This window comes from Epinephelus fuscoguttatus, linkage group LG4, assembly GCF_011397635.1.
Source record: "Epinephelus fuscoguttatus linkage group LG4, E.fuscoguttatus.final_Chr_v1".
NCBI lineage: Eukaryota > Metazoa > Chordata > Actinopteri > Perciformes > Serranidae > Epinephelus > Epinephelus fuscoguttatus.
In genome coordinates, this window is record NC_064755.1 from 11,764,178 (window position 1) to 11,791,059 (window position 26,882).

The following is a 26,882-nucleotide window of genomic DNA, read 5'->3' on the forward strand; positions in this document are numbered from 1 at the left end:
ATTAATAATGTGTTTCAGTTGATTCCCTGCTTAAATAACCGCATGACTCGCATGTAAGTTTATAAATGAAAAAAAGTTTTATTTGTTAGTGCTGTGTGTAATTGAATGCTACATACATACATACAGATAATCTTAGCATGAATGTACACGTACTGTACGTCGCCACAAAGTTTTTTCTTTTCACGTTTTTTCAACATCATTCACATAAACTACAGTACAATTTGAAAAAGCTATAGGGAGGGAACAGTGCTGTGAGGAGGGGAGAGCACCAGTTCCCAGGGACAGAACACAGGAACTAACACAGCAAGCATGCAGAGAGCAAGAGACACCAGGGTCTGACGGGTTTATTTATTGAAACTGAAAAGGAAAGAGAGAATGGCGGGGGCGGGGGGTAAACTGGTGCTCAATCTGACTTTTCCCATTGAAACCACCAGCTAAAATGCAGAGGGGTGGATTACTGAATTTGTGCTTATACAGGAGATTTTCCTCTCCTTTCCCTGACTGTGTTGGATATGGGATGGAGTTATTTTTTAAACCCAGATTTGCTCAAGATGTAACAGGTACACTTCTCCCTATCACTTTGCAGTATTCCTCACTGCATGCTCAGGTTGGTCCGTTAATGTCTGACACACCTGAACAGCACTCGACGCACACAGGACTAATGCACTAACAGACAGTCGCCCTCACAAATACAAATAACTAAATCAGTGCTGCTGGGTTGGAATTCTTCTTAGGTTTTAAACGTACACTTGTACTATTATTATTACACGTTAAGTGTGCTGTCTGCATTATACAGTATGTGAGGTCCTTGTCCTGCACCTGTAGTGACTACTTTTTTATTATTCACATCTGATGATGTGTCAGCACCAATTACCAAGTCCTCGAGCACTTATAGTTCTTGGCAAATATGAACCCGCCCTCATTGTTTCCTGATGTGTTCCTGTCATTTAAGTTTTGCACCATCACCCGACAGAATTCTCTGCGTCAAGATAGTTTCTTCTGTGATTTGGCTTTAGAAACAATTGTGAAAGCTGAATGCAACTCTGACAGACGTGTTAAAAAAATACAGTCATCTTTATCGCAAACGTACCCCAAGGCCCTGGTCTCTCCATGGAGGAATAAAGATCTTCATATCAATTTAATGTTTAATAAAAATAATAACAATATAGACAAATGTGAAACCATAAAAAAACATACAATAGCCTACTTCTTTAAGTCCAAGTTGTTCTCAGTTTTATAATGCCAGATTCAGGAAATAAAAACATGATGGCTGATGAAACCATCTGACCTCTCATGATGATGAAGGACAGAGACAGAAAGCAGAAGAGGTGGAAGAGGCAGAGAGGCATGACAACCTCGTTTTAAGGCTGAAACAAAGAGAAATGAATTGCAAGCCAGAATAAACTTCCGTCTCCTTGGCCTCCTCCATTTGTATTCAACCATGAATCAATAGTGAGGTTAGGAGAGGGGAAGGAACAGCTCAAACGGAAAAAAGAACCATGGCGATCACAGCTAACGTAAACATACTTCCAGGCTTCTTAAGAGCAACTAGAATCTCATAGCATTCAAAGAGGAGGAAAGGTGTCATTCACTCTGGTAGAAACCCCACTCTGACAGACAGACACAGCGTCCAGCTCAACGCAACATGTACAGGAAATACAGTATTAATATTTCTTTCAAAACATGGAAAATATTTAACACAAAGTGCAGGTTCGTCCTGCAGAAAGAGCTCGGACAGACCAGTAAGGTTAATAAATTTTTTTTTTTTTTTTTTTAAAAAGGCGCAGGTCTGCTCAAACATTTCTAATACAATTCTCTACAGTCTGAATTTCCCTGTTAGACAGAATACTGTTTACATCCACACACTCAGACTCTCTCTCTCACACACACACGCAGGGTGCTCTGTGAGATTCCCCACGACATACCGATACAATCACTACATGGACTACAAAAAGAACAAAAGAGCATTTTGTCAAAACATTTCACATGGTAAAAAGTAGCAAGAATACGAAAACAGTTCTTACATATTGTTTTTAAGAAAGACAAGCTCTGACATTACACTCACACGTCCACAGTATGTACAGGCTGAGAGAGGAAGTGTAATGTTGGACATTTTTAGCACACAGGAGTCTATCAGCACTGACGTCTGCAGGAATATGACCATTATAATAGTGTGAGATATATATTTTTTATATTTGTCTCTACTGAAGGGTGAGATTGATATCAATCCTTGGTTGTTCAGTTTACACAACTTTGGGATCAGGTGCTGCTTCATACTGGTGTTTTGGTACAAACGGTAGCAGCCATAAAAATTGTGGCTCACACACATACACTCACAGACATTTCACCATCAGATTTATCTCACTATAGGACAATAAATCCCCAAACTCCCCCCCACACGCACTGTTTCCCTTCACATTCACTGAGGAGTTTACTGGCTACTTCATAAAAAATCAGATATGGACGCAGGGACCAAAAGAGTCAATACACAGTTTCTGTATTACCGTGGGGAGAAGAAAACCAAAAGTGTTTTCAGTCATCCTTCACCTAACCAAAGACAAATGACTGTGAGTACATGTGTGTCTGAGGTTTTAGTCAGACTTTCCACTCTTCCTGATACAAAACAGAGACAGGCTGAGACAGCGAGAGGAGGAAGCAAAGGACAACAAAAATGAATGAAAGAATGAGGGAGGGAGAAACTGAAGAGCGGGAAAGAAATGTTATCTGAGGGAGAGAGGGGGGGAAGAAAAACAAGGGAACGACCCCCTCTAGTGGACAGTCTAGCAGTCAGGACAGTTTCTGGCCTCATCAGTTTAGCAGTTCTCTGTCTATTAAATCTCAGTACACCATAAAACATAATTAGTGCCAAACAATTTTTAAAAACACCAAAAACAATGGCTGTCTTATTAGACAATTAAGGGACAATTCTTTTTTTTTCCTTGTGTGAGGGGAGGACTTTAGGAGGGATATAAGTATTTGTTGGTCAACATGCATTATGGCACCTGTTTCTGTGTGCAACAGTCTGATTAAATATGGCAGATTAAGTGGTTGTGGCCTTTTCACTACTATCAACTGTCTGATTGTAGGGCGGAGAATAAAAGGACAGGTATAAGAAGAAAAGAGGTGGAACAAAAAACAAAGTGCAGGGAGAGAAAAGCTCAGGATCTGATGGAATGATGGGGTCACAGTACTAAAGGGCTTTGCGCGAGTTAGTAAAGCAACAAAATCTTGATGTATCACTGGTGGGAATGAATGCAATAGTAACAGACTGGACTGTCCTGCAAATGTGGTGATAGTTAGGCTGCATAAATTGCCTAGACTGTCTGTTCAATGGAAAAAGTCTTCAAGGTTTTATATGCACTGGGGCACTGGGTAACCACCGCCATCAGCCGTGTGCTGCACCGTGTGATCCTGCAAGGAGCCCAAGTCACTGAATCGCTCACCACACCAAACACACTTGAACTGGCCTTCTCTTGAGTGCGTGCTCTGGTGTTTGGTGAGGTGCTCGCGCTGTTTGAAGCCCTTGTTGCAGTGGCCGCATTTGTAGGGTTTCTCCCCCGTGTGCACACGCCGGTGCCGGTTCAGGTCTGATGAGTATTTGAAACGTTTCTCACAGTCAGGGCACTTCAGCGGTTTTTCCCGTGATGGGTCACAGCGGTGCTGGACAAATTCCGAAGAGGACAAGAAGCGGCGGTCGCAGAGCGAGCACTTAAGGGGCTTCTCTTGGCAGTGAGAGTTTTGATGACGCTGTAATGTAGAACTCTTCTTGTAGCCCTTACCGCAAACGTCACACTTGTACGGCTTGTCCGGTGAGGAGTTGGACGACTCGCCACACTTGTGTCTGAGCAGCTCTCCTGACTGGCTGAACTCCTTTTGGCATGAGGCGCACTTGAACAGGTTGTCCATGCCGTGGACGTGCTGGTGGTAGAGGAGGTGAGAGGGCTGCATGAAGCCCTTGTCGCACAGATTGCATTTGAATGGCCGGTCAGTAGGGTCTTTGTGTGTGCGTCGGTGGCGCACCAGTGCATACTGCTGCTTGAAGCTCATCTGACACTCGTCACAGTGGAAGGGACGCTCCTCTGAGTGTGTGCGCTCGTGTTGCCGAAGGTCAGACGGCCGCTTGAAACCCTTACCGCATGTGGCACAACGGAACGGGCGGGAACCCTGCGGGTGGCAGGGGTGGTGAAGGAGCTCCGATGACTCTTTGAAGTGCAGCTCGCATAAGTTGCATTTGAACAAGTGCTCACCAGAGTGCACGTACATGTGGCGCACAAGGTGGGAACGATGCTTGAAACTCTTTTCACAAACAGCACACTTAAATGGGCGTTCACTGCTGTGTGTTCGCTGGTGGTGCTGTAGGTGTGATGACTGGCTGAAGGCCTTGTCACATGTGTCACACTTGAAGGGCTTTTCCCCTGTGTGCACCCTCTCATGCCGTGTGAGTTCTGACAGGTGTTTGAAACCCTTCTGGCAAACGGAGCATTTGTACGGTCGGTCTCGGGCCGAGGGAAAGGGTAGAATGGATGAGCTGCTGCTGGCTGACGCCCCGTCACTGTTGGGCTGCTGGGGATTATTTGAGTTGGGTGTGATGTTGCCAGAAGAGCCAGGTCGGTAGGTCTTCTCACATATTGAACACTTCATTGGGTTGGTGCTATTATGGGATGTGTGGTGCTGGGCTAAAGAGGTAAGTAGGGAGAAACCCATCTTACACACCCCACACACAAACGGCTTCTGCTCCACCTGAACACACTGGTGTTCTAGCAAGTCTGTCGCTTGATGAAAAATCTTCATGCACTGGGTGCACTGAAATGACCTGTCCTGATTCACCATGCATTGATGTTCATGTGGGTTGGCCAGGTGGGATATATCATGTCCACAGGCCCCACATTTGTGTCCTTCTGTCCCCACCTGTAGGGAAGTCTGCTGGGCCTGGGCGGGGTGCTGCTGTTGCTGACTGTGCTGCCCACCTCCATGCTGCTGACTCCCACTGTGTTGTTGGCTGTGTTGGCTGTGCTGTCCATGCTGGGTCTGTTGCTGTTGCTGTAAAGACGTAGCATCCGGCTGCAGTACGATGCCATACACCGCACAGCCCAGCGCGTTCTCAGCTCCTGGAGGGATGGTGTGGACGACTTGGGGTGGAGCAACTGCATGCTGCTGCCACGCCTCTGTCATGCGGGCTCGGGTGTAGGGATTTAGTTTGGCAGCTGGTGTGGCCCAACTGCAGGAGAAAAAGGGAGATGGGATCATATTTAAATAATGGGCTGAGGGCTTCAGAGTGTGTTAAGAAAACAGGAGAAAAAAACTCACTCCATTGCAGCAAGTGGCACTGAAGAACCGACACGGGCCCTTGGTGAAGGAGCTGTGATGGATGAGAAGAGAACAGCTGTGTGGAGATCAGACTTGTGCAAAGAGATAGTAGAGAATCTCCTACTTTCACTTTCTTGTGGCCTTCAGGTGGTATCTGTATGGATCAAAGAATGAAAGCAAGTCAGTATATCAATGGGCAGAAATAAAGTTACTCAACAACAACAGTGTGTTTGAGTTTAAGCCATGGACTCCAGCATTACATTGCATGTCCAAAATCCACTGATTCAACAGACAGTACGCCTGGCCTAGTGTACACATACGCCTTTCAAAAATGCAGATTGCAATTTTGCTTTTGCAATTTTGCTACATCAGCTTTAGCAGCCAGTTATGATTTGTCAGTGTAAACTCAGCAGAAAGAGACATTAAACACTGTGGATTAGTAATATAGTAGGAAGTGCTGCAATATTAGGTTTAGCTGAGTGCCAGAAAAAGCAGGCAGCCTCTCATAAAATAACTGATTCTTCCTGTCTGCTCACTGGGCAACTCTGAGTGTGAACTCATAAAAACGTGTTTACATCAGTCACATTTATCATCCAATAATCACACAATCATGTCAAACATTCTTACAATGATATCTAATGCATGCTGATACGGCTAAAAGCATCCTAATGCAATGTAATGTAAGTGTAAACAACTTGAAGGTGTGCAACAGCGAACGCAGAATCACACAAGTGATCATTCATTTACATACTCACTTGGACACAAACATTAACACTAAGCCGACTATTTAAATCTTTATTAAACTGGTTGCGTTTGTTCCGCCCCTGTCTATACTGAAATCCAAATGCTCAACGATTCGCGGTTAAAAAAAAGTGGTAGGCAGCGTCTGCGCATCATAACGTTTTTTCGTCTCCAGGCAAAGATCACTGTAATCAGGGGAGGTTAGCTAGCTAGCCTAGCCACATGCTAACGCAGCCACAGCGGCGCAGGACAGAGCTAACGCTAGCGGGCTAACGTTAGCCACGGGAACATAACAGCATAGAAGTAACCGCTGCAGCGACACCTTTGTTAGTGAGTGGTGCATGTAAACAGTGGTGAGAAATTCCGCATTTACATACCTGGAGCGTCCAGTTAAGCTTGCTGAGTATTCCGGATGAAATGCCAGTCTACCGTAGGTTAGCTACACCCCCAAATAACATTAGGTCCCGTCTTCACATCCGCAAACGGTGCTCGGATGCTCTCTTGTTCGAGCGCTGTGGCTCCAGGGGCCGAAAAAATGGGATTTGCGGGTCATTTAAATGGGTGAAAATTCCCCCGCGATTTCCCAAATCGCCCCACAAACGGTGTCGTTTCACGTATGCATTTATTTGCCTCTGAGGGCATTCCCTCGGCTGGCGAAAAAAATATGCATTTTGATATAAATAGCTAGCTAGCTATCAGCTAGCTTCTGAGCTGCTGCCCGCGCACGGGAACATGAATAAACCAAGAGTTAATTGGCATGCTCACAACACACACACACACACACACACACACGGAACCTAGTGTATGTTGTGTGTGTGATAGCTTCAATGTAACACTCTTGTAAAAGTTTTCACATCTATTCCTGTTGTCCCAAAGGGTAAAACGTGTAAGTCAAAACTATCATTAAAAAATAATGACAGCTGTCTTTAATTTATGAACATAATTTTTCCCCTGACAATGGAGGCATATTATAGAAACACAAATCATTATTCTTGGAAAACTGGTTTATTCAAGGAATCCATCTGGTTAACCAGCTCCTCAATTCTTATACTTCACTTTGGACAAGTATGATATTTAACTACCACCAAGGGAATGTGCTTTAGTGTTTGATGAAATCCCTTCTGGTGTCATATTGCTTCTTAAAAACTCCATAGTATCTGAACTGACTTTACTACCTGTGGATCCTGTTATTACTAGTGTTAGTCGGATCTGTTTCTCCTCTAAAAAAGAGCAATAATAACTGTGCTATATGACTTTAAAATGATTCACTGCGTCTTCATTGTTATCCCACCAAGGTATTTCTACAAAGACATAAAAAGGACACACACATATATATATATATATATATATATATATATATATATATATATATATATATATATATATATAAATGCAAAACAAAGGATTTTTTTTTTTTACACAGAAACACCTATACACACAATCCTCATTCATACACTGTACACCGTTCAAACCTCTGAAAGGGGAACTGATTCGAGGTGAGCCATGTTTCAGTGGGACCTAAATTACCATTACAACAGGTTGTTTATACCGGAAGTGCAGGACTGCGGCACGCTGACTGGTTGGTCGAAGCGGCTGGAAAATACAGTCTGAGGCCACTCAACATGAATATTTTCCTTATAGTTTAAATAACTATTTAAAGTGCTCTGTCTTTTAGCAAATTAACACGTCTAATTAAAATTTAAGATGTCCTGACACGTCACTATTACACCACAGGATGTTGGTTGGTTACAGCAGCAGCAGCAGCTCGGAGGAGGAAAGTGAGGCGGCGACAACAGCGACTCAAAACAGAAGTTTGTCACGAAAGTGTCAAGAGGATGATGGTGGTAACGACGACAGCCCAGAGAAAAAGAAACCCAGAATTGAGGAACAGGTCCCTAAGACAAGGTGTGTGGCGGCTCATGACTTACAAACATGATTTACCAGAGACTGTATAGGAACGCAGAAAACACCATTTCTCAAATGTTAACGCAGGACCAAGTGTAGCCATTGAATGTTGTAATGTCACTGATGAGCCTCTGGCCATGGCCGACCCCTGGGTGATAAACCTGTCAGTGTTATTGGGCTGTGTCTCCATCAGGCTGCCTCTCCCTGGTTGCCTGTTGGCCATGTTTCCAGATGAAGTGGACCCACAAACCGAGGACAGCTCCCTTCATGGTGGACGCCTCCGCTCCTTCAAACATGAGAGAGGCAACTGGGCCACTTATGTTTATTTTCCATGTAAGACCAGCATACTCTATTGATGATGATTGTTTGATCAGTTTTCATTTATTTAACCTGATTCCTCACCTAATTTAGATTATTGTCTGCATGTTTCCCCCTCTGTCTCCTCTCCACATCAGACAATATTGAGGAGGAGTTTGGGGAGTTATTGGAGGAGCTGCTGTCATTAGCCAGGGCCCGTGGTGTGGTTTTGACCCCGCAGGAGGAGTTCCACCTCAGCCTGTCTCAGACAGTGGTGCTTAGACATCACTGGATCCAACCCTTCACCCAGAGCCTCAGGGCAGGCCTGGTGCACTGCAAGAGGTTTGCTCAGTACACATACACAGGAGGATGTGATCTTTATTTTTATTTACATTTTATTTTAATTTGATCTGTTAGTTTTTTCACATAAGTGTGAGCATGCCAAATGACATGTACAGTAGGGAATACACTATGAATAAGTATCTAATACAACCGCACATCAGAAGATATAAACTATTCCTTTAACACATGTGACCAACACGTAAAATGCTTAATGCAAAAGATTTCAGAAAAAGGGTTGTGCTGGTTAAAACATCACAACAAAACAAGGCAAGACAGTAAGACCAAAGGAAATTAAATGATAACAACAAAGAGAGGAGAGTGCAGTCATATATAATCACTGTATTACCATCAATATGATGACTATCTCAAGGCAAGGCAAGTAAAACTGTACTGGCAGCTGCCTAGAGGATCACTTACACAGGAGTGGGTGGAATCATGAAAACAGTTAAGAAAAAACATGATGTTTACAACAGAAGCTGACACTATGGTGGAAATTTAATTCCTGCTGTTTCTTGTTGCCAGGTTTGTGTGCTCAGCGGGCAGACTGAAGGTCTATTGTAACGCTGAGAGGACGAGGTACAGTCACAGCCTTTAATGGTCTCTTTTTGTTATAATGAATACAGTATAAATATATATGACTTGGTCACTGGCCAATGTGCTGTAAGCTGTGTGGCACTATTTAATTGTTACTATTGCCAAAAAGTTATTGACTTATCTGTCAGTTTCATTCCTAACGTGTCTGTTTGTTTGTTTATTTGTTTGTCCCTGAGCACTGATTATTAATGGCTGGACTGCGTGTGTGTGTGTCTCTCTGTTGTACCCTGTAGGACATTTCTGGGGATGGAAGTGTGTACTGGGCATGCTCAGCTGTTGCACCTGGTCCAAGTAGTGGACAGAACAATGACAGAGTTTCACCTGGACACTTTCTATAAGGTCACTGTCTGATCAACACACTTTAATACACACAGATAGATTTAACCCTCTGAGGTCTACTAGACCAGTTTATGTCACTCTTACATTAGAGTTAGTCTTTTCCTGGTGTTGAAGTATTGATACCTGGGTAAATACGGTGACTCTGCAGGGTCTGAACTAGTTAATGGGATGTTCGTCTTTACTGTAACAAGTGTTTCATTTGAATTTTGATTAAAGCTTATGGGACTGCTATGTTTTTACAATCAAATACCCAGCACAGTGTTCAGTGTGATTTATTGTAGAAAGAATTAAAACTGAAGCAGTGCACATGGGCGTCTTACCTCCATGATGTTTGCTCTGGTGTGTTTTATAGGATCCATCTTTCCACGTGAGTCTGGCCTGGTGTGTTGGAGACTTGACAGAACAGATGAAGGAGTGCATACAGGGGATGCAGGTACACTTAGATCACTGTGTTCATTTTTCCTTTTAGATCATGACACTGTTCCACCAAATTGTAAGTCAATTCTAAATCCAGAGGCATACTGATGTTGCTCAGTCCATTTTAAAGTGCCCCAATAAGTTTGACCCATATATTAGCAGTCTGTCACTGCAGTATCAGTATCAGCATACGTGCTTGCTAATAAGATACTGCAGTACAAAAATACCAAATGTATGAGTGAGATAATTTATAAGCTGTTTTCTATGACATACTTTCTCCACCAGAGAGCACTGACAACTATATTTATTAACTTTAAAATGCCTGCTCCATATGCCATAATTCTTTAATTACAAAAACTGTGTTTCTCTCTAAAACTGAATATAAGCCAGCATACTGTTTACCATTTTTAAAGCCCTGAACTTAGAGTCAGGCTCTAGTTAGGCCTTAGGTTTTATGTACAAGTTCTTCAAAATCATACAACAGTCTGTTGTTTATTGCATGTGTATTTTGCCATTCAGACAGGTGCAGGAATGATTCCTAAAACCTCGAAATGAGTTAGTGTCTTAGCAGTTTTGGTTCTCTTGTCTTGAAGTCAATGGGTTTTTTTAATGAATGGGATTTTTGGTCAGATGCCTGAAATAAACTCTGTGGTTAACACAAGATAAAGATACTTTCACATATTGTTTTACGACATTACCCATCTCATGAATTTTGAAGCCCTCACTTCTTAAAAAAGATGGTGGCTAAATGAGACTACAGAGCGTCATCACGTCAAACCCGACTTTACAGCCTCGTTTTGCTGGTGGCATTTAAGTCATGCGACCATAGTGTAGTTTGTCTATACCCTAACATTAGCTATTTACTACTGGTCATTGCACCTGTGCTTCAAAAATCATAAAAGTGGTTCTTATTTGTGAAGATTATCTTGCTGAACAAATCATGTAAGTATCAGAAACGTTTGTTTGCCACAGAACTGTTTTTCTGCAGTAACACAGAATCCAATGGAAAAATCCTGTTGAGTTTTTGTTGAGGGAACCAGGGCTGGCCTACAAAAACAAAATGTCTGCTATATGATAAGCAGCTGATTACTTTTCATACTTTGATATGTGTGTTAAGAGTCTGGTCGATGACCACGAAGAAGGCCCTTATGTGCTAAGGCTGGACTGCGAGGAGCTGCGCTGCAGGACGGGAAACAAGGTCTTCCGCTTCCCTCTGGAGCCTTAAACTTTGACATATTAATACCCTGTCCCCGGACCTTTAAAGCTGTGTTCCCCTGAGCCACATAAATGAGCTGGAAACTCATTTAGTGGCACAATGACAATATGTTGTATTCTTTTAAGTGCAGAGTGTCAGAGTGCTGATAGATATGTGGCGTGTCCCAACAAAGACAATCAAGCCAAATTATATGATGTATTCTAATATTGTATATAAATAAAGTTACTACTGGTTTTATTCTTATTTTTGTGTGTGACAGTTGCAGTGTTGCGGGGTGGTATCAGGGTACAGAGAAGTTAATGTGTGACTGAAACAAGCTTGTAGAGACTTTAGAGACGCATGTGTGAGAAGCTGCACATTTTAAGGGGTGTCATGTGAACGCCTCGAGAGGAAGTTGTGGATTTTATCAGAACTGAAACCCCAGCGAGTGGCGGTCATTTCTTGCCAACAGTCATCACTTAACACATTTAAAATTAGTTGTGTTCATTTCATCTACCAGCATAAGGCCCTACAGTCGTAGTGCATAAAAATAAAATGTGTTTTAACTGAAAAGGGCAGGGTTTCCTGTCCAAAGAAAAGTCAATGCTGGATGCAATATTTGAAATATTTTACTCTATAGAAGGCAGCACATGTTTGACACACATTTATGATAGTTCACAGCAGATATGATACTCAGAGTTTATCATCTTGGTTGGCACAGTACAATCACTCGGGTCAGAGAGACTTTGACTGCATGTCAGCAAGGACAAAGAGTCCGGGTTTAAACTCTGCACTTGGAACTCTTCAAGTCTGTCGAAACTGAAAGAGGAAATAACAAATAATAAACAGTAAAGTAAACATCAGATTTACACCATCAAACAAAAAAGTCCCCTCATTTGTGCCTGTGTGAATCCATATGTGTATGCACATAAACTAAACCTGGGCACAAACATCTGTATAGAACTATTAAAATGTACTGTAAAGGACATGGGAAGTGAAGAGAAAGCATTATATGGCTGGTTATTTAATTTTAGGTTAAGCGTGAATGATCAAGCACTAATTCAAACCATTTAAAAAAACAGCCCGTCTTTACTATTAAGCTGTTTCTGATGCAGTCAGAAGGCAACAAAATTTAAAATGAGTTTATTTGTTTAAATTTTATGGAAAAATTAGCTTGAAAGCTCTTTCTTGACATCAGAAACAGTAGATTGTCAAAGTAAGAACCGGTGCTTTCACCTACATCTTATGTTGGACACCAGCGGATAAAGCTTCATCACATGACCTAAAGCCTGAGACTTTGGATAGGACAACTGAGCAAACATGAGATGCAGGTGAAAGCACCGGAAAAAGTTAGTAATAAGTCCTTAAGGCAAGTTTAGTTTTTGAGAAGTCTTTTTGTTTAAACAGGAACTCCATTTTGTTTGGGTTTGTTTGTTTTCACCTAGACCCTTTTTTTTTTTTCTCCATGTTCTTGTGTCTAAGTGATTCATGGGAACAATGACACTGGTCCAATATGGAAAGACAGTGCTGCAGCTACAAGTGGTGAAACAAGTTACAAAGTAACCCCTCGAGGCAGGGCGCCTCGTTAATTTACATACATTTAAAGTATTACTATGAGAGTCTTACAACATTATGGAAAGGACAATTATTTTTCTGTGTGCTTTGCCTGTTCTGGTCTGTTTTGCATCCAAGTCTCGCTTCAGGAGAAGTCTCGTTCTGACATCTCACGAGGTGACTTGTTGCAGGAAAAAAACGGTGGAAACATGAATGAGAGTTGGAGAGAGGAGTGTGTGAGTGTATCTTACTCTTCTCTTAAAGATTATCAGTGTCATGACTGAGTAGTGTAATATGAAAAAGTGCAATATTTCAAGGTGAGACTCGGACACCAAACAGACTGGAACAAGCAAAGGCTACGGAAAACCATTTAATCTCTCTTTAGCGTCCCTCTGTAATGATGTCACACACTCTTAATAACAATCTGAGCCTGTTAGTGATAAAAAACACTAACTCTTTTAATAGACGTCAGCTGGCGAGATGCACCTACCCTGACGTTGGCTATATTGTAGCCTGTTTCGCTGCAGCAATCTCACTCAATACTGGACGAATTCAAAAATCGTTGTTCTCACAAGTTACTCAGACACAAAAACATGGAAAAATAGGGTGCAGGTTGGAAAAATACCGGAGTTCCACTATTTGAGTCTTGTTTTTATACAAAACAAATCACATGACTCTATTTCCTGGAGCTTTCAACTGTATCTCTGCTCCTCCAGTCTTCATCAACGAGTAAAGGCGTTTCCTTTCATTCATTAACAGCGTGAGATGTGATAAAAGCTCCTGAAAAATCTGGTAAGTGGACTTTGAGTTGAGGTGTTTTTGTCTAAAACCATTTAATCTTTTAGTTTGACCTTTGAGTGGCTTCATTGTGACTAAAATAAACATCTATGCTTCCCAGGTGTGGTTCCAGTCCTTCGGCACACAAGTCATGTAATATGAATGACACAAAAAACAAAGCCCTCAGACCATCAGGGGCATTTAGCTTGGCTGCATGCAAAAAAAAAAAAAAAAAAAGATCAACAAAAGGATCACTAGAAATCAAAAGACAAAAAAGACGTATCAAGTTGTTTTGGTTTTGAACATTTACCAAACACTGAAACATGTGACCTGTTGCACTGAGGAAGATACAAAAACAGCATGTGCTTAGCCCAACAACATTAGAGTCAAAGGAGTTCAGAAATCTCTTTCACAACATTAATAAAAAGATCTGATTTTGATTAATATCTCTGGAAAGTGGCACAGTATAGTATATCCCTGGTTTTAGATTTAAACATAAGCGTGTCCTTTATCAGAATAACGCAGATTTAGTAGGTAAAATCTGGGGTTCTTTAAAAGCTGGGACCAATAAAAAAAGTCACTGTATTTAGGCTTACTCAACAGTAAACAACCTGACATTAACGTAAGTTATATAATTACAGCTATAAAATTAATTTAAAATTAGTTTAATCCTGCAGTTGTTTTACAAAATGTCAATACTTTCTTCTTGAGCAATGTGGCATGTAAGAGGAGTAATTTGGCAGTCAATGTTCAGAGAGACAGGCGAGATGAGCAAGTCCGTGTCTGTCCTTCGTATGGCTCTGTGTGTGTATGGGTGTGTGTGTGTACGCAAAGCCATCAGCCTCAGTTTCTGCCAGCGTCAGGGGGAGAACAGCACAGTCTTGATGTAAGCCACAGTCGTGAAGTTCAACAACATGTTCACATGTTCGTTCCCCGGAAGCTCTTGTAACTTCACAGGCTGTTTTTGCTTTCCCACCCACCGACCGCACTGGATGGCGCTATTTAGGTTCACCGTCCCGTCACCTTCACCGTACACCACCGTGGGCTCCACATCGGGGAACTTGTCAGAGTACTGGAAGGCCTGTGACGTCGGGACGCCACTGCCGTACAGGCAGTGAACAGCCACGCCAGGGGGAGTGAGGTCAGCCACCAGCGGTTCCGTGTCCTGCCGCATCAGCCAGCCGTCCTCAAAACCAATGTCTGTGTAGAAACGCTTGTAGTCCAGCACAGTGTAGTTAGCGGTGGGCGTCTGCACCAAGACCTGTTGGTGGATGGAGAAAATTTTGTTACTTCTACCAAATGCTTAAAGGAGTTGAGTGTGACATTCAGAGCATTTCCAAAGTTCAGAGTCTGGGGCGGGATTGTCTCCACATGGTTCTCAACATGGAAGTGGCTGGGCCAGTGGCTAGCAGCTAACAGTGCTAACTCAATAAACAGAGCTAACAATGGCAACAATGCTAGCAGAGTTAACACTGTTAACTTGGGGGGAAACCAGAGGGTGGGAACTATGCTTCTGTGACAATATCGTCCCATTATCAGTAGTAACTGCCAAATGAGCACAGGCTAACATACAAGAAGTGCTTTTGTCTACTTGTGCAAAAATCATTCTTCTTTTAGCTCTATTTTTGTTTCCACCAAATCTTGAGGGAAATATCTTTCCATTTAGATGCTAAATGCTGCACTTTTTACATCGGCTAGATGCTAACTTTGTCAGTGTGCTGTTTGATGGGTTTATCAGAGCTTTTCTACTGGAATAAAGTTGCCTGCTGCAGCTTGTAAGAAGGTTGATGAGTTAAGATTGTTCTCTGGAAAAACTAAAAAAAAACAACTGTATAATAAAAATGGACAACAAGATAGCTCCCTAAAAGTGAAGCCATAACATCTCAAACGCCCCCTGGTGGCTGGCTGCAGTACAGGCCACCTCCTCCATGTTAATGGATGGGACACAGGCCAAAACCAAAGTACACGTCAAATAAATCTTTCCCAAAGATGGTTTCTGTCATTTTAAATAGTTCTTACCACGCTACTGTGTGTTTTTAAGTTGTTAGTTTTTCTGATAAGTTTGGTTAATTAGTTATTTGATTTATAAAAAGGGGGTTTGACGTCACGATCGACAGTCGATGTGCTTGCAAAGTTTCAAGTCGACATCTTGTTTTGGAAATTTCCACTGACGACAGATACTGAACCCTTTTGAAGCCGGGGGAGGTGGACAAAAGACAGAACAGAGGAAGACGGAAACTAAATGTGACAAAGAAAGAAGGAGAAAATTTAAGCCTCCCTGGTGGGAAAGAAAACGATGAACGCCTGTCCACCACACACAGACCTGATCTTTGGGCCAAGAGTGGGCGTAGGGGAGCAGCCAGGAGGTGGAGACAGCAGTGCGTTGTTGGGAGCGAATCTTCAATGGGCTGATCACAGGGATGCGGTTATTGTCACCTGTAGGCAGAGAAAAGAAACCAGTGACAGAGAAGTAAAACTGAGCAGAGTATTTTCAGCCACGGACCCAAACCAACAAGGTGAGTTTCATTGTGTGACTTCTTTAAAACAAAAAACACTACTCATGTCCTGAGAGACATAAAACTGTTGTAAAGTTTGGAATCTCCGGCCACAAGAGCGAGAAAGTCTTATTCGCAAACAGACGTTATTTTGTATGAAGCGTTTGTTTTGTACGTGGAACACGTAACATTGTACAATGGTTCAACCAGACAACTGGAAGGACAGAAACAGACAAATATACCTCTGAGCAAAAAAAGGGAAGCATGGTATCCACATGTGTGCAGATTTAAATAGGAACAGGTTCCTGTCTCAGTGTCAAGTGCAAAATAATGCCTCTAACAAGCTGGAATGAACAGGCAATGTTAATCTAAGGTTTGCTAATCTAGTTTTAGGTTAGCACAATTGGGATTGGATCGGGAATATCAGCTGAGCATACTGTCGACTGACAAATCAGTTTAAACCTCTTCATTCCAACCACTAGGTAGACTGCAGAAGGCCAAAAGAAAAATAGGCTCCAAAATATTTAGAGCTCAATTGCACCGTTGTTGTTCAATAATGATCGAGGCTCATTTATGCTTCTCTGGACTGGAGTTTGAATCCTTTAATTCCTCTTCTTCTGGGGCCAAAACGATTTCAAATGTAAAGAAGACTGTTTTATCTCAGTTAAAATGGCCAATATTTAAGGATAGAACAAAAATATTGATGTAAGTGGTGACTCAAAACTTTTGAATGCCAATGCAACTGAAACAAATGACACACAAATATAAAGTATAATGTATTGCCAAGTATTGTTTAAACACCCCCTCCAGTAAAAGTCAAGTGTTCACCTTTTTAAACTTGTCTATATGGTGTTTTTATACGCCACATGTCATATCATAAGCAAACTAAGCAGTCAACACCATGGCTGAACATTTTCTCCTCGGACCTGCAGTGTCTCAAGAATACAGAGTCAGACGTCCAAGGTTTGTTATGTCACAAACCTAGGGAACCAATAGCAACAACTTTGGGCTTTCCATAATGCTACAGTGAAATGTGGGGAACCCAGGTGTTGCTACGTGTCATATTTTGCAAGTTCAGTTGCAATTTCACTTCACTTTGTCAGAGATGGTGATTGCGGACAAGGTTTAGCTAACATTAGCAGCACTATTAGCGGTTTGATAAGTAGACAAGCTAAAGACTCATGTTATCTATTACTGTCTACAGGCAGAAGTTGAAGTGATGAGCAGGTACGCTCCAGCTGCAGACAAGCCTCTGAGGGGTGGGGCTAATTTGCGTACTCATAACTTCAGGAATACTAAATGAGGCAAAGGCTTAGAGCTGCATTTTAAGGTATGAAGGGATGTCATGTGTAATTTTGATGACTGCAAATGTGTTTCTAAGGGTTTAATCAGTTCCTAAAGAGGATCTTTAATCCTTTGTGTGTCAGTTACAGGTCAAGTGGGGCAGGGAAACATTTACCAACATACAGGATCTGATGTAACTGTCCTTTATGCAATTTGGTCTGAGCAGTTATGAAGTAATGCAACAGTGGAACAAAGAGTGATGAGAACAATTGCTGCACATTATTGGGGTTATTCCACAGGCCTTTCCTGTCATATCATTTCAAACTGCACTCATCGGTCACGTCTTAAGATTTGAGGGACTTCACTGCTCAGTAAGGATGTAACATGACACCATTAATCTACATTTTTAATGACGAAAAGCAATTGAGGTTAGAGAGGCATCTTTGTCCCAGTTAACTAGCATTAGCAAGTTGGTCTCAGGGAACCATTCACCCGTAGCTGCTCAGATATAACTATTAGATTTGGCATTTCAGTTTTGTTTCCACCTCAGACAACAGCAGATATTTATTTGGACAAATGAAACATATCTATGATGTCTTAAGAGGATGGAACATTTGTCTCTTGATTAAGTCACAAGCCAGTCCTATCACCTCAAGAGTGATGCCTAAATTATAGGTTGCCATCAAAAAGCAAGCATTAGGTTTATCTTTTATTGTTAGACCAACGTGCCTCAGCTTGTAGCCTTCATCTGGGTCATCCATAGAGGCCACAAGCTGAAACGTGTTGGTCTGACAAAGTTTTTCTGTATACTGCAGTTTTACCTCTTCAGACTTTTCCCTTCTTCATGCACCTTAGAAGCAGGTGAAATTGTGCTGGAAATTCCTTATCTGATTCAACGTTATCTCTTTGTTTTTCTTTTTGTAACATCATAGTTCTTATCATGCGGTCTTCTTTACTCTTTTCATTCTGGACTTCTCTAGACAGCTACAACAAAACATAATACAGGCTTTGACCCCGCACATATACATGCTAAAACTGTTTCCATAATACAGCTTCCATCTCTTACCAGAGGTGACCACGCGGAGGGTCTTGGCCACCCCTGCCCATGGCGGTCCCAGAGCGATGAAAGCTTTGATGTATCTGTCTTTCCAGGCCTGTGGCTGCTGGTTGAGGAAGTACAAGGTGTACATGTTGCCCATGCTGTGAGCAATGAGCACCACGGGCCCGCCAGCCTTCTCCGCCATCTCTTCAATCATGTCCTGCAGCCTCTGGAAATACTCTTTATTCTCATCTGAGAGAGGACAAAAGAACAACGGAGAAAATTAGTAAACAAACTTCCCCCACTGGCCCAGCTGTGAGTTTCCCTGCAATTCCATTATTAGTTTGGGGCAACGCCAAGATAATATGGTCTGATTGCTTCCTGGTTTGAAGAGATGAGCGCTCAAGCGAGTGCACCAGCTGAAATATGTGGTCTGACGGGGAAAATTTCCCACACCTACCCATGCTATGTGTCCCCTTTTATTCTGACTTTCCTCTTTCAAAATAAACAAACATGTTAATGCCTACTCAGGTACTGTGTTGTGTGGATTACACACAGCACAATGGATTACTTCTACAAGATATTTTTTATTTAAAAAGTTAGTAGAGTTATGGTTCAGGAAGTTCTGCTGACGGACCATAACTCTTTCTGTGTGTCCCATGTCGTAAATGTTCCAATTGCTTTGACAAACAAAGCACAGACAGGCTCTCCAAACACCAGCTATTATGTTTTGTGTACTTATATTTCAGTCCTCGTGAAGAGCAGCCACACAAGTGCTACGTAAACCATGAAAACCATAAGAATGAAAAGGTGTATTTTGGGTTTTATAGGTCATCACTGATCAGTTAGGATAACAGCTCAGGGGATGAATGTAAGTGTATGTGTATGGTTGCTTACTGGGAGCTTTCCTCCAATCATAGGGAGCTCCTCTGACATCATCATCTCTGGTGTAGCCCCACTCCACCAGCGCCTGCACTATAGTGAAGAAGTACATGCCTAGGAAACACACACACACACACACACACACACACACACACACACACACACACACACACACACACAAAAAATAAAGCAGCATATATTTCAGTCTCATACCCAGAGAGAAAACTAACAATGTCATTCTTGTTCGTCTGTATTTGTGAGGATGGATTTACTGTTTGGTTTGGTGCCTTTAACTCACCCACACTGCGTTTGCTGGGGTCCAGATACTCCAGTGAATACGTCTGTCCGAACCCCGGGACGCGGATGTCCACGCCCGGAGGGGACGTGGTGCTGTGTGTGGTGCTGTTGTAAATCAGCCTGCGCACACATGCACACACACAAACACACACACACACACAAGGAGAATTTGATCAGTGTCAGTTCTGTATCTGCAGTAAAACACACACACACACACACACACACACACACACACACACATCTTATTAAAGGTGACAGAAACACTTCCCATTTTAAATCGCCATCACTCCAACACCTTGTTAGTTTTGTGTGACTTCAACTTCCCTAATTCTAAAACTCGTGCGAGAGGACATCTAGGTTTGGCAAAAGCAAACATTAGCAGAAGATATTTTCAAACTAAAATGAAATTCAGATTTTTCAAAGGCTGTAAATCTATCTAGCGATGCTAGATGATCGCTCTAACTGTTTCTTGATTTTTTTTTGGAAGTGCAAATTCTAATTAACATTATTTTAGTTTAACTTATGATTGTTAAAACTTTGAGTCCTGCCCTCATTTACCTGAATTATTTAAGTTATCTGACTAAAGCTGTGAATCAGTGACTCAGATACTAACACTTGTGCTGTGTCCATTTAGCTTGACTCAGCTTAACATGTACAAACCTGTAGCATGACTCAGGTCACACACACAGAGGCTCTGTCATTCAAGTAGTCTAGGTTCGGATTATTTCATGAATTTGGGTTTGGGAGGAGGAGGAGAAAAGATACTGAAGCTGCAATTTGTGTCAAAATCTGTCCTCCTACACGGAATTATAACTCGGTCAAGTCACACAGACATGATTCACATGTTTAAAGATTCTACACTTCCAAGAGATCCACTGATCATCGTGAATATACGTACATCCACTTCCCAGAATGACACAGAAAAGACGCTCTTTACAACTGTGGAACTTGCCTAAGAATCATATCACGTTTATCAGTTTTCTTCAGTATCAAAGTAATCCAGTGACAGTTGTCTGACTCCAAGGCAACATTTAACTTCCTGTTTACATTCCCCAAAGCCCCCAAATTATGAGAACTGCAATTTTAAAATGTAGAGCATGATTCTCCTGCAAAAAAAGACAAAACAAGAATAATACTGCTGTACAGAGGCAAAAGACCTTCAGTGTATTTTTGGAATAATAAGGACCTTCTCTGTCAGGTGGACAAATGTCCTGTGTCCTCTGTTGTTTATAAGTTCAGGAGAAAACAGGACAAAATCCCATAACTCCACTCAACGTTCTCTGACTTTGTTTTGTTGTGCTTAGAATGAAGTTATGATGCTTTCCATCTGTGATGGGAAGTCGGTATTTCCGAGTTCCCTGTTGGAAATTTCAACTTGGAATGCTCCCTGAAGCGGGATTTCCTACTTTGAAAACTGGAGAAGGTTCACCAACCCTAACCTCGAAATCCAGTATGGCTGCTCTGTGCATCAACAGCAGTAAAAGCCACAGTAACATACTGTTTATTAGCACTTCTGTCTTATTTGTGTCTCATTACAACAGTCGTACACACACAGTTCTGACCAACCTGTGGACATGCTGCTACAGTGTTATGTGTAATGCATTTTTATCAACTGGTATTGGTTTTCCCAACTTGTTAAACTGCAACGCAATCAACTCGGTAGTGATGTCATTCCGAGCTCTGACCTTCGACTTACAAGGTAAATGGAACGGAGCAATACTGTTATAGTCTTAATCATATTATATTACGTGGTTAGTTTCTTGATATACCACTAGATTCTATCTATGTCATTGTTATTATCATACAGTATATTGTTTACTGTAATCAACAACAAAGTGAGAGATCAAATGGAAGTTGATGCCCTTATTAATCTGCATACAGTGCAATGGCAGAGTACCTTAAGTTTGTAATAGGGGTCAAAAGTCAAGCATTTTTATGTTACTAAATATTTTTAAAAAGCAAAGAATTGCCAAAGTTCCAATATTATGCCTACAATTCATTTAACTGGACACCAAAACAATGCTGACGTATATTTTCTCTGTTCTACACTCTGGTGAGTTGAAGTCTTTTGCCTTTGTAAAGCAGAATAGGAGTCACAAAATCCATTAACACATGATGGATCCATTCATTAGTGGATTTCAGTTGACAAATCCAACATGTACATGTACAAAATTAGCAATCTTTACATAGTAAGTTGCTGAATAACTGACACTACTGAGGCTGAGAGTTTGCTGACTTAATCACTGTCCTCTATTTGCATTTACCATTATCCTGTGAATGCCACTTGTGTTCATAGTGGCCACTGTTCAGCTGAAGTCACATGAGCTGGCTTTACGCCCAAACATAAGTGCAAGGTGGCTCCTGAGCTTTTGGTTAACTGTCTTGTTTATAACCACAGTGCCATGACAGCGAGTCACATGAGTGTAATCATATGATCAGCCAGTTATCTGCATTTCACAATAAAAGCACGTCATTAGTCAAGATAACGTAGTTCAAGATTATCAAATGAGTCCTCTAACTGCAGTTTAAGAGGCTGTCAGTTTAGAGTTACACAGATGAGAAGTAACAGAAGCATTTTATCTGGCTGATATCACATTAGTCTGGATAAGTAAAAGCACTTCCTGAGCACAAGGGCCGCAACAATAACTCAACATTAATGCAAAATGTCTTTTTAATTCCATCACGACAGTTCTTATTGGAGCTCACATATCTCATGTCAAAATGAATAAAAAAATTACAAATTAATATAATATCTATTTCCTTGTTCCAATAAAACACCAACAATCATATGACACGAGAAGCTGAATGGCTAAAACAGAGGCTGACTCAATACCTGACCTCGAAGGGTTTTTCAGTTGATGCTGATGGAGACATCTATTCTATCTCACCCTCGTGTGTCCTTCCATACCATGTTGATTAACAAAGGGTTCAAAGGTTAGTTTATCCAATGTAGGTTGATAATGGTCAACACAAAGTCGACCAGGTCAACGACCCCGTCTACCTACACCCGTCATCCTATCAACAGCACCTCCAGGAATCTGTAGTTTGGAATTTGCACTACAGCATGTTTTCACCAACGTCCCCCGCAAAAACAGCAAGGTTTGTTTAACATATTTGCACACCTATACCACAGAAAAATATAACACTGATCACCACATATTAACAGCTAATTTTAAAATGTAATTTTCACGATCTCTTCAGATAAAATAAGATAGGGGTAAGAGCTGAAAGAAACGACAACATCAGATTTCCCTGCTGTTCTGATGTCATTAAATGAGAAAGACGTGACAAAAACGAGAACATCTTGTGCACTTTGCTGAGGTGGATGAATTTATCATTAACAAACAGTATTTTTTAGACTTGCACCGATTAATCGGCAGTGCTCGGAATCGGGCCGGTTTTCACATGATTGGCCGTGACCTGTGACTGGCCGGTCAGTCTAAAATATGCCGATTTAAAACGCCGGTCAAATTTCCGCCCGCCGCATGATTGACATTGTGAAGGAGAGAAGGAGAAAGTTGTTAATTGTCCGTGTTAAACTTAATGCTGCACTGTGCCGCTTGAAACTGACAAGGCGCGTGTCCGCATGCTGAAGTTGCGCGTGTCCGCGTGCTTACTGGTGGGTGCGTCCCGAAGAATTTTCCACAGGAGATATTTTTACTTTTTTGTCTATTCAAGAAATTACCCACAAATGCTCTACACCAAGAATTATTATTTTTATTTATGTATGTCTTTTTTTACTTATTTATTTTAATACTGTACCTGAAGTAATATCTGAGCAAAAAGGAAAATGTTTCTTAACCTGTGTCACTGTTTTTGTTTGTTTGTTTGAGATGATTATTGAAAAGCTGATTGTATCTTGGTTAAAATGTTTTAATAAAAGGAAAGACAGAAAATATTGCAAAATATTGCAATTTGAAAAAAATGAAATCATTCCAAACACTCTGCAAATCGAAAATTGGGATCGGCCCAAAAAATTTTAATCAGTGCAAGTCTATTTGTTGTTTTATCGTTGTCTGAACGTGAACAGAAAGACCCAGGTCATACCTTATGTTGTCTATCCAGCAGTCTATGGCCACAGGGACCAGCAGCTCCAGGTTGAGCCACAGAGTGAAGAAGGTGTCGGTCTTTTTGTAGCAGATGTAATGGACCACACTGGGTTTATCCAGCTTCGCCTCCAACTGGTTTCCTAAATCCCCTGGAACTGCAATGAAGCCACAGTAGCAATGAGTTGCATATCAGCTTCATCACTGTCACAGCAAGATTGTCCTAAATGACTGATGACTAGGGCTGGGGGATATGACCAAAATCTCATATCCCGATATAGGTCATTTCATATCCCAATAACGATACCTATCCCGATATAGCACATTTTAATCCAATGAATAAAAAGTTCCATAACAGCCCAAAGCAATATGGTTGTCACGTTACCAGATTTTTGAAGTTTGATACATACTAGTACAAAAAAATGATATCCTATACTAGTGGTGTGAGAAAATATCGATCGATATCGTTGAAATATTGCGATATTTCGTTTTGCAATACTATAACGATTCTCAAAAGTACTATATCGATATTTAATCAGTAGTTTTAATGCAAACATTTCTGGCAGTGGTTATTTTGTGTGTTGTATTTAACCCTCCAACCGCTAGTTCTGACAGTATGAAAATACACTGTTTACACAGATTATATACCTATAACAGCATGAAGTGTTCTTTATACCATGAGTTTTCCATAAATTAGATTCTTTTCTTTTCATCTCTGTATCGTGATATGTATTGTATCCCTAGATTCTTGCCAATACACACCCCTATTCAATACCTCTTTCAATACAAGCGCAAAAAACGTCCCAGGCACATAAAAAAGGATATTTTTTTCAAATGCAAGTTGAGGACCATCTGATTTTCTTTCCGAATGTTTCATCTGTGCAGCCCTAGGTTGAAAATCTAATTGTAGATCTGTTCTGTTTTGTTTATTTAGATTGGTACCTTCGTAAGTGTAAAATTAACGGAGACTGTATTGTTTTAAACACAAATCAAAAACGTGTCCAAATATCGATACAAAAAAGACTGACAGTTAGTGGAATTTTTTAACATCACTGACTTGTTTTAAGGGCCTGTGAAACTATACCTTTTAGCCTCATCAACGTTTGTTCAACTGTAAATATTGCGCAACATGTTTCGACAGAATTTTGTAAAGATGTGTCTAAATGCCAAAAAAAACGTAAAGGAAAAGGGTATCATTTGTCTGAAGTTTAGGGAAATAAATGGTAGATAACCTGAGGTAATATTTCTTGGAATCACATAGTCAGCACTGTCAAAATGAAAACTGACTCAACAATATTTTGTCTAAGTGTTATTTTTTTCCAGAAATGTTTTCATTTGAGCTTTTCTTTTGATAAAACAGCACCAAATCTCAGAATGAGCCAGCATGTTTATCCACTACTATGGCTCCATGTTTGCAGCAACAGTCACAGCTTAGAAAATGTGTTGCTTTAGATTGTATTCTCTGACAGTGAGTTCTGAATTAGTGAATGGTCTGTGTTTCTGCCTCCTTCAGCTGCTAGTTTTGCATTCTGTCTGTCAAATTAGATGAACAGGCCCTTCTGGTTGCCTCACTGTCTGTTTAACACACAATTACAGAAACTAAACACAGGCTTTCGTCTAGAACTGTCATGTTGTACTGTTTGTGGTTCTTTGGAGGGATCAGTTTGAGTGTCAATAGTCATTTAAAGGTTTGTGCAATGGCTGTTTGCTCCTACTGTACTATTAATAAAATAAATCACAGGACAGTAGCATCTATTTGAAGACAGATGGAAAGTAAGGAAACATGTTTTCCTAATGCCACATTGATGTGTGTTTTATAACACCAATCCATTGTCTTACATGACTAAGTGATATACAAATAGTCATTCTGAGGGAGATAAGTCACATTTACCTTCACAATTATTACTACTATTGGTATAAACACATACATACTACGTGCATGGACACACTGGCTGTTAAACCACAAGCACAAATAAAACAGCAAGGGATCACTGTAGGTCAAATAGCTACACAGGCTCTTATCACTCACATATGTAGGCAGACAGAGGCTGTGGTTGTAATTTAGCCAAACACAGATAAGATTCCTCTGAACCCAAGACCCTTTCAATAACTGAGTGGAGGGGGATGACATGTACATGACAGGGGCTGTAAACCTGGGTTATGATCTGAAATAAACATAAAAGTGACACACATTATTGTAGGATTAAACAGAGTCTAGAAAGGTCTAGGCATGCAGACCTCCCTCAGTCTCCTGAGGAGCTGATAGGCTGCAGTGCTGAGAGTCATGTTGTGTTCCAGCTCAGTCATATGACCAGAGTCCAGCTCTGACTGTAAACAATCAACCGTAAGCTGCCCTCACTGAGCACAAGAACACAATGTACAAGATGTATAAGGACAAAACGGATTAAATGTTTACCAATCTCACAAATGCATACCAACATTGGTGTGGTATTACGTTCTTTTTCTGCTAATCATCGGCGATAACCGAGTTATTTTCCCTTACAATACACAGCCAAACTCCGTTCGCGAATATGGCAACGTAAAACGCCTCCCTTAAAAGCGAAATTAAATCCCTAACAAACGATGACTTCACACATTTTCGGGGTCGACCGGAACTTATGTTCGATACAGCACAAACGTAATACTCAAAACTGCTCTTCTTCAAATAAAATGCGACATATAACCCGGCTCTCTTCGATGAGTCGTTGGGTATTATGCTGGAGGAAGATAATGGGACCAACAGGCCAAACATTAACAAAAGTTTAAATTTACACGACGTATATATTAAATTACATAAATATTTGGTAGCCGAATTGAAGACTGCCAAATAGTAATTTTAAAGGTGTTGAAATACACTTTAAGCTTCATAAAACATTTGAGAGAAGCAAGGAAGAGCTTAAATTGATGTTATTTTGAATGGAGTTTGGCCTATCTTGAATATCGCCCTCCGTAGCTAGCTGTTGAGGATGGCAGTGAGTTGCGCAATTGTTTAGCAACAGACAGTGAGCTGAACAAGACTGGAAACACTGAAGACAACACTTACTGAGGACCACGGGAGGTTTCGCTAGCTGACAAGGCTTGTCGCCGGGACATTTTTCCAACGGTCTCCCGCTGCTCCGAGCCGACAACAGCAACAATAACAAACCGACTTGGAGCAGCGAAGAGAGGGCGGTTATCCGGTGCCAAGCCGCCATGGCTCCTGATGTCTCATAGCCAAGAGCTCATGATGGTCGCCTCCTCGGTGTGCAGCTCTGCAGGGGTGGTGGTTTGATATTAAGAGCCTTCAGACAAGATCTATCACAATGTGCCCGATCAGGGAAGAAGAAGGTGGTGATCACGAGGTCCTGATGACAGAGCAATTCACCCGGCAA

The 26,882-nt window shown here is 41.3% G+C and overlaps 3 protein-coding genes across 5 annotated transcripts; 1 reads left to right on the forward strand and 2 right to left on the reverse strand.

The window, feature by feature from the left end:
* Positions 1-30: 30 nt before the first annotated feature.
* On the reverse strand, positions 31-6,906 carry znf319b (zinc finger protein 319b). Its single transcript, XM_049574760.1, has 3 exons — positions 6,426-6,906; positions 5,308-5,461; positions 31-5,218 (listed from the first exon to the last, which is right to left on the reverse strand). The coding sequence occupies exons 2-3, from the start codon at positions 5,310-5,312 to the stop codon at positions 3,352-3,354; spliced, it is 1,872 nt and encodes a 623-aa protein (XP_049430717.1). The 5' UTR covers positions 5,313-5,461; positions 6,426-6,906; the 3' UTR covers positions 31-3,351.
* On the forward strand, positions 6,222-11,401 carry usb1 (U6 snRNA biogenesis 1). Of its 3 annotated transcripts, none has more exons than XM_049574762.1 (8): positions 6,222-6,401; positions 7,783-7,953; positions 8,147-8,286; positions 8,409-8,592; positions 9,115-9,168; positions 9,420-9,525; positions 9,878-9,958; positions 11,060-11,401. In XM_049574762.1, the coding sequence occupies exons 2-8, from the start codon at positions 7,784-7,786 to the stop codon at positions 11,165-11,167; spliced, it is 843 nt and encodes a 280-aa protein (XP_049430719.1). In that variant the 5' UTR covers positions 6,222-6,401; position 7,783; the 3' UTR covers positions 11,168-11,401. The 3 variants fall into 3 exon arrangements, with proteins under 3 accessions (XP_049430719.1, XP_049430721.1, XP_049430718.1); XM_049574764.1 differs by having other exon boundaries at positions 6,222-6,378; XM_049574761.1 differs by lacking the exon at positions 6,222-6,401 and adding an exon at positions 6,423-6,482.
* A 347-nt stretch (positions 11,402-11,748) lies between these two features.
* On the reverse strand, positions 11,749-26,844 carry pla2g15 (phospholipase A2, group XV). Its single transcript, XM_049573618.1, has 7 exons — positions 26,555-26,844; positions 23,513-23,669; positions 19,467-19,585; positions 19,184-19,282; positions 18,314-18,538; positions 15,792-15,904; positions 11,749-14,729 (listed from the first exon to the last, which is right to left on the reverse strand). The coding sequence occupies exons 1-7, from the start codon at positions 26,703-26,705 to the stop codon at positions 14,328-14,330; spliced, it is 1,266 nt and encodes a 421-aa protein (XP_049429575.1). The 5' UTR covers positions 26,706-26,844; the 3' UTR covers positions 11,749-14,327.
* Between the last annotated feature and the right edge of the window lie 38 nt (positions 26,845-26,882).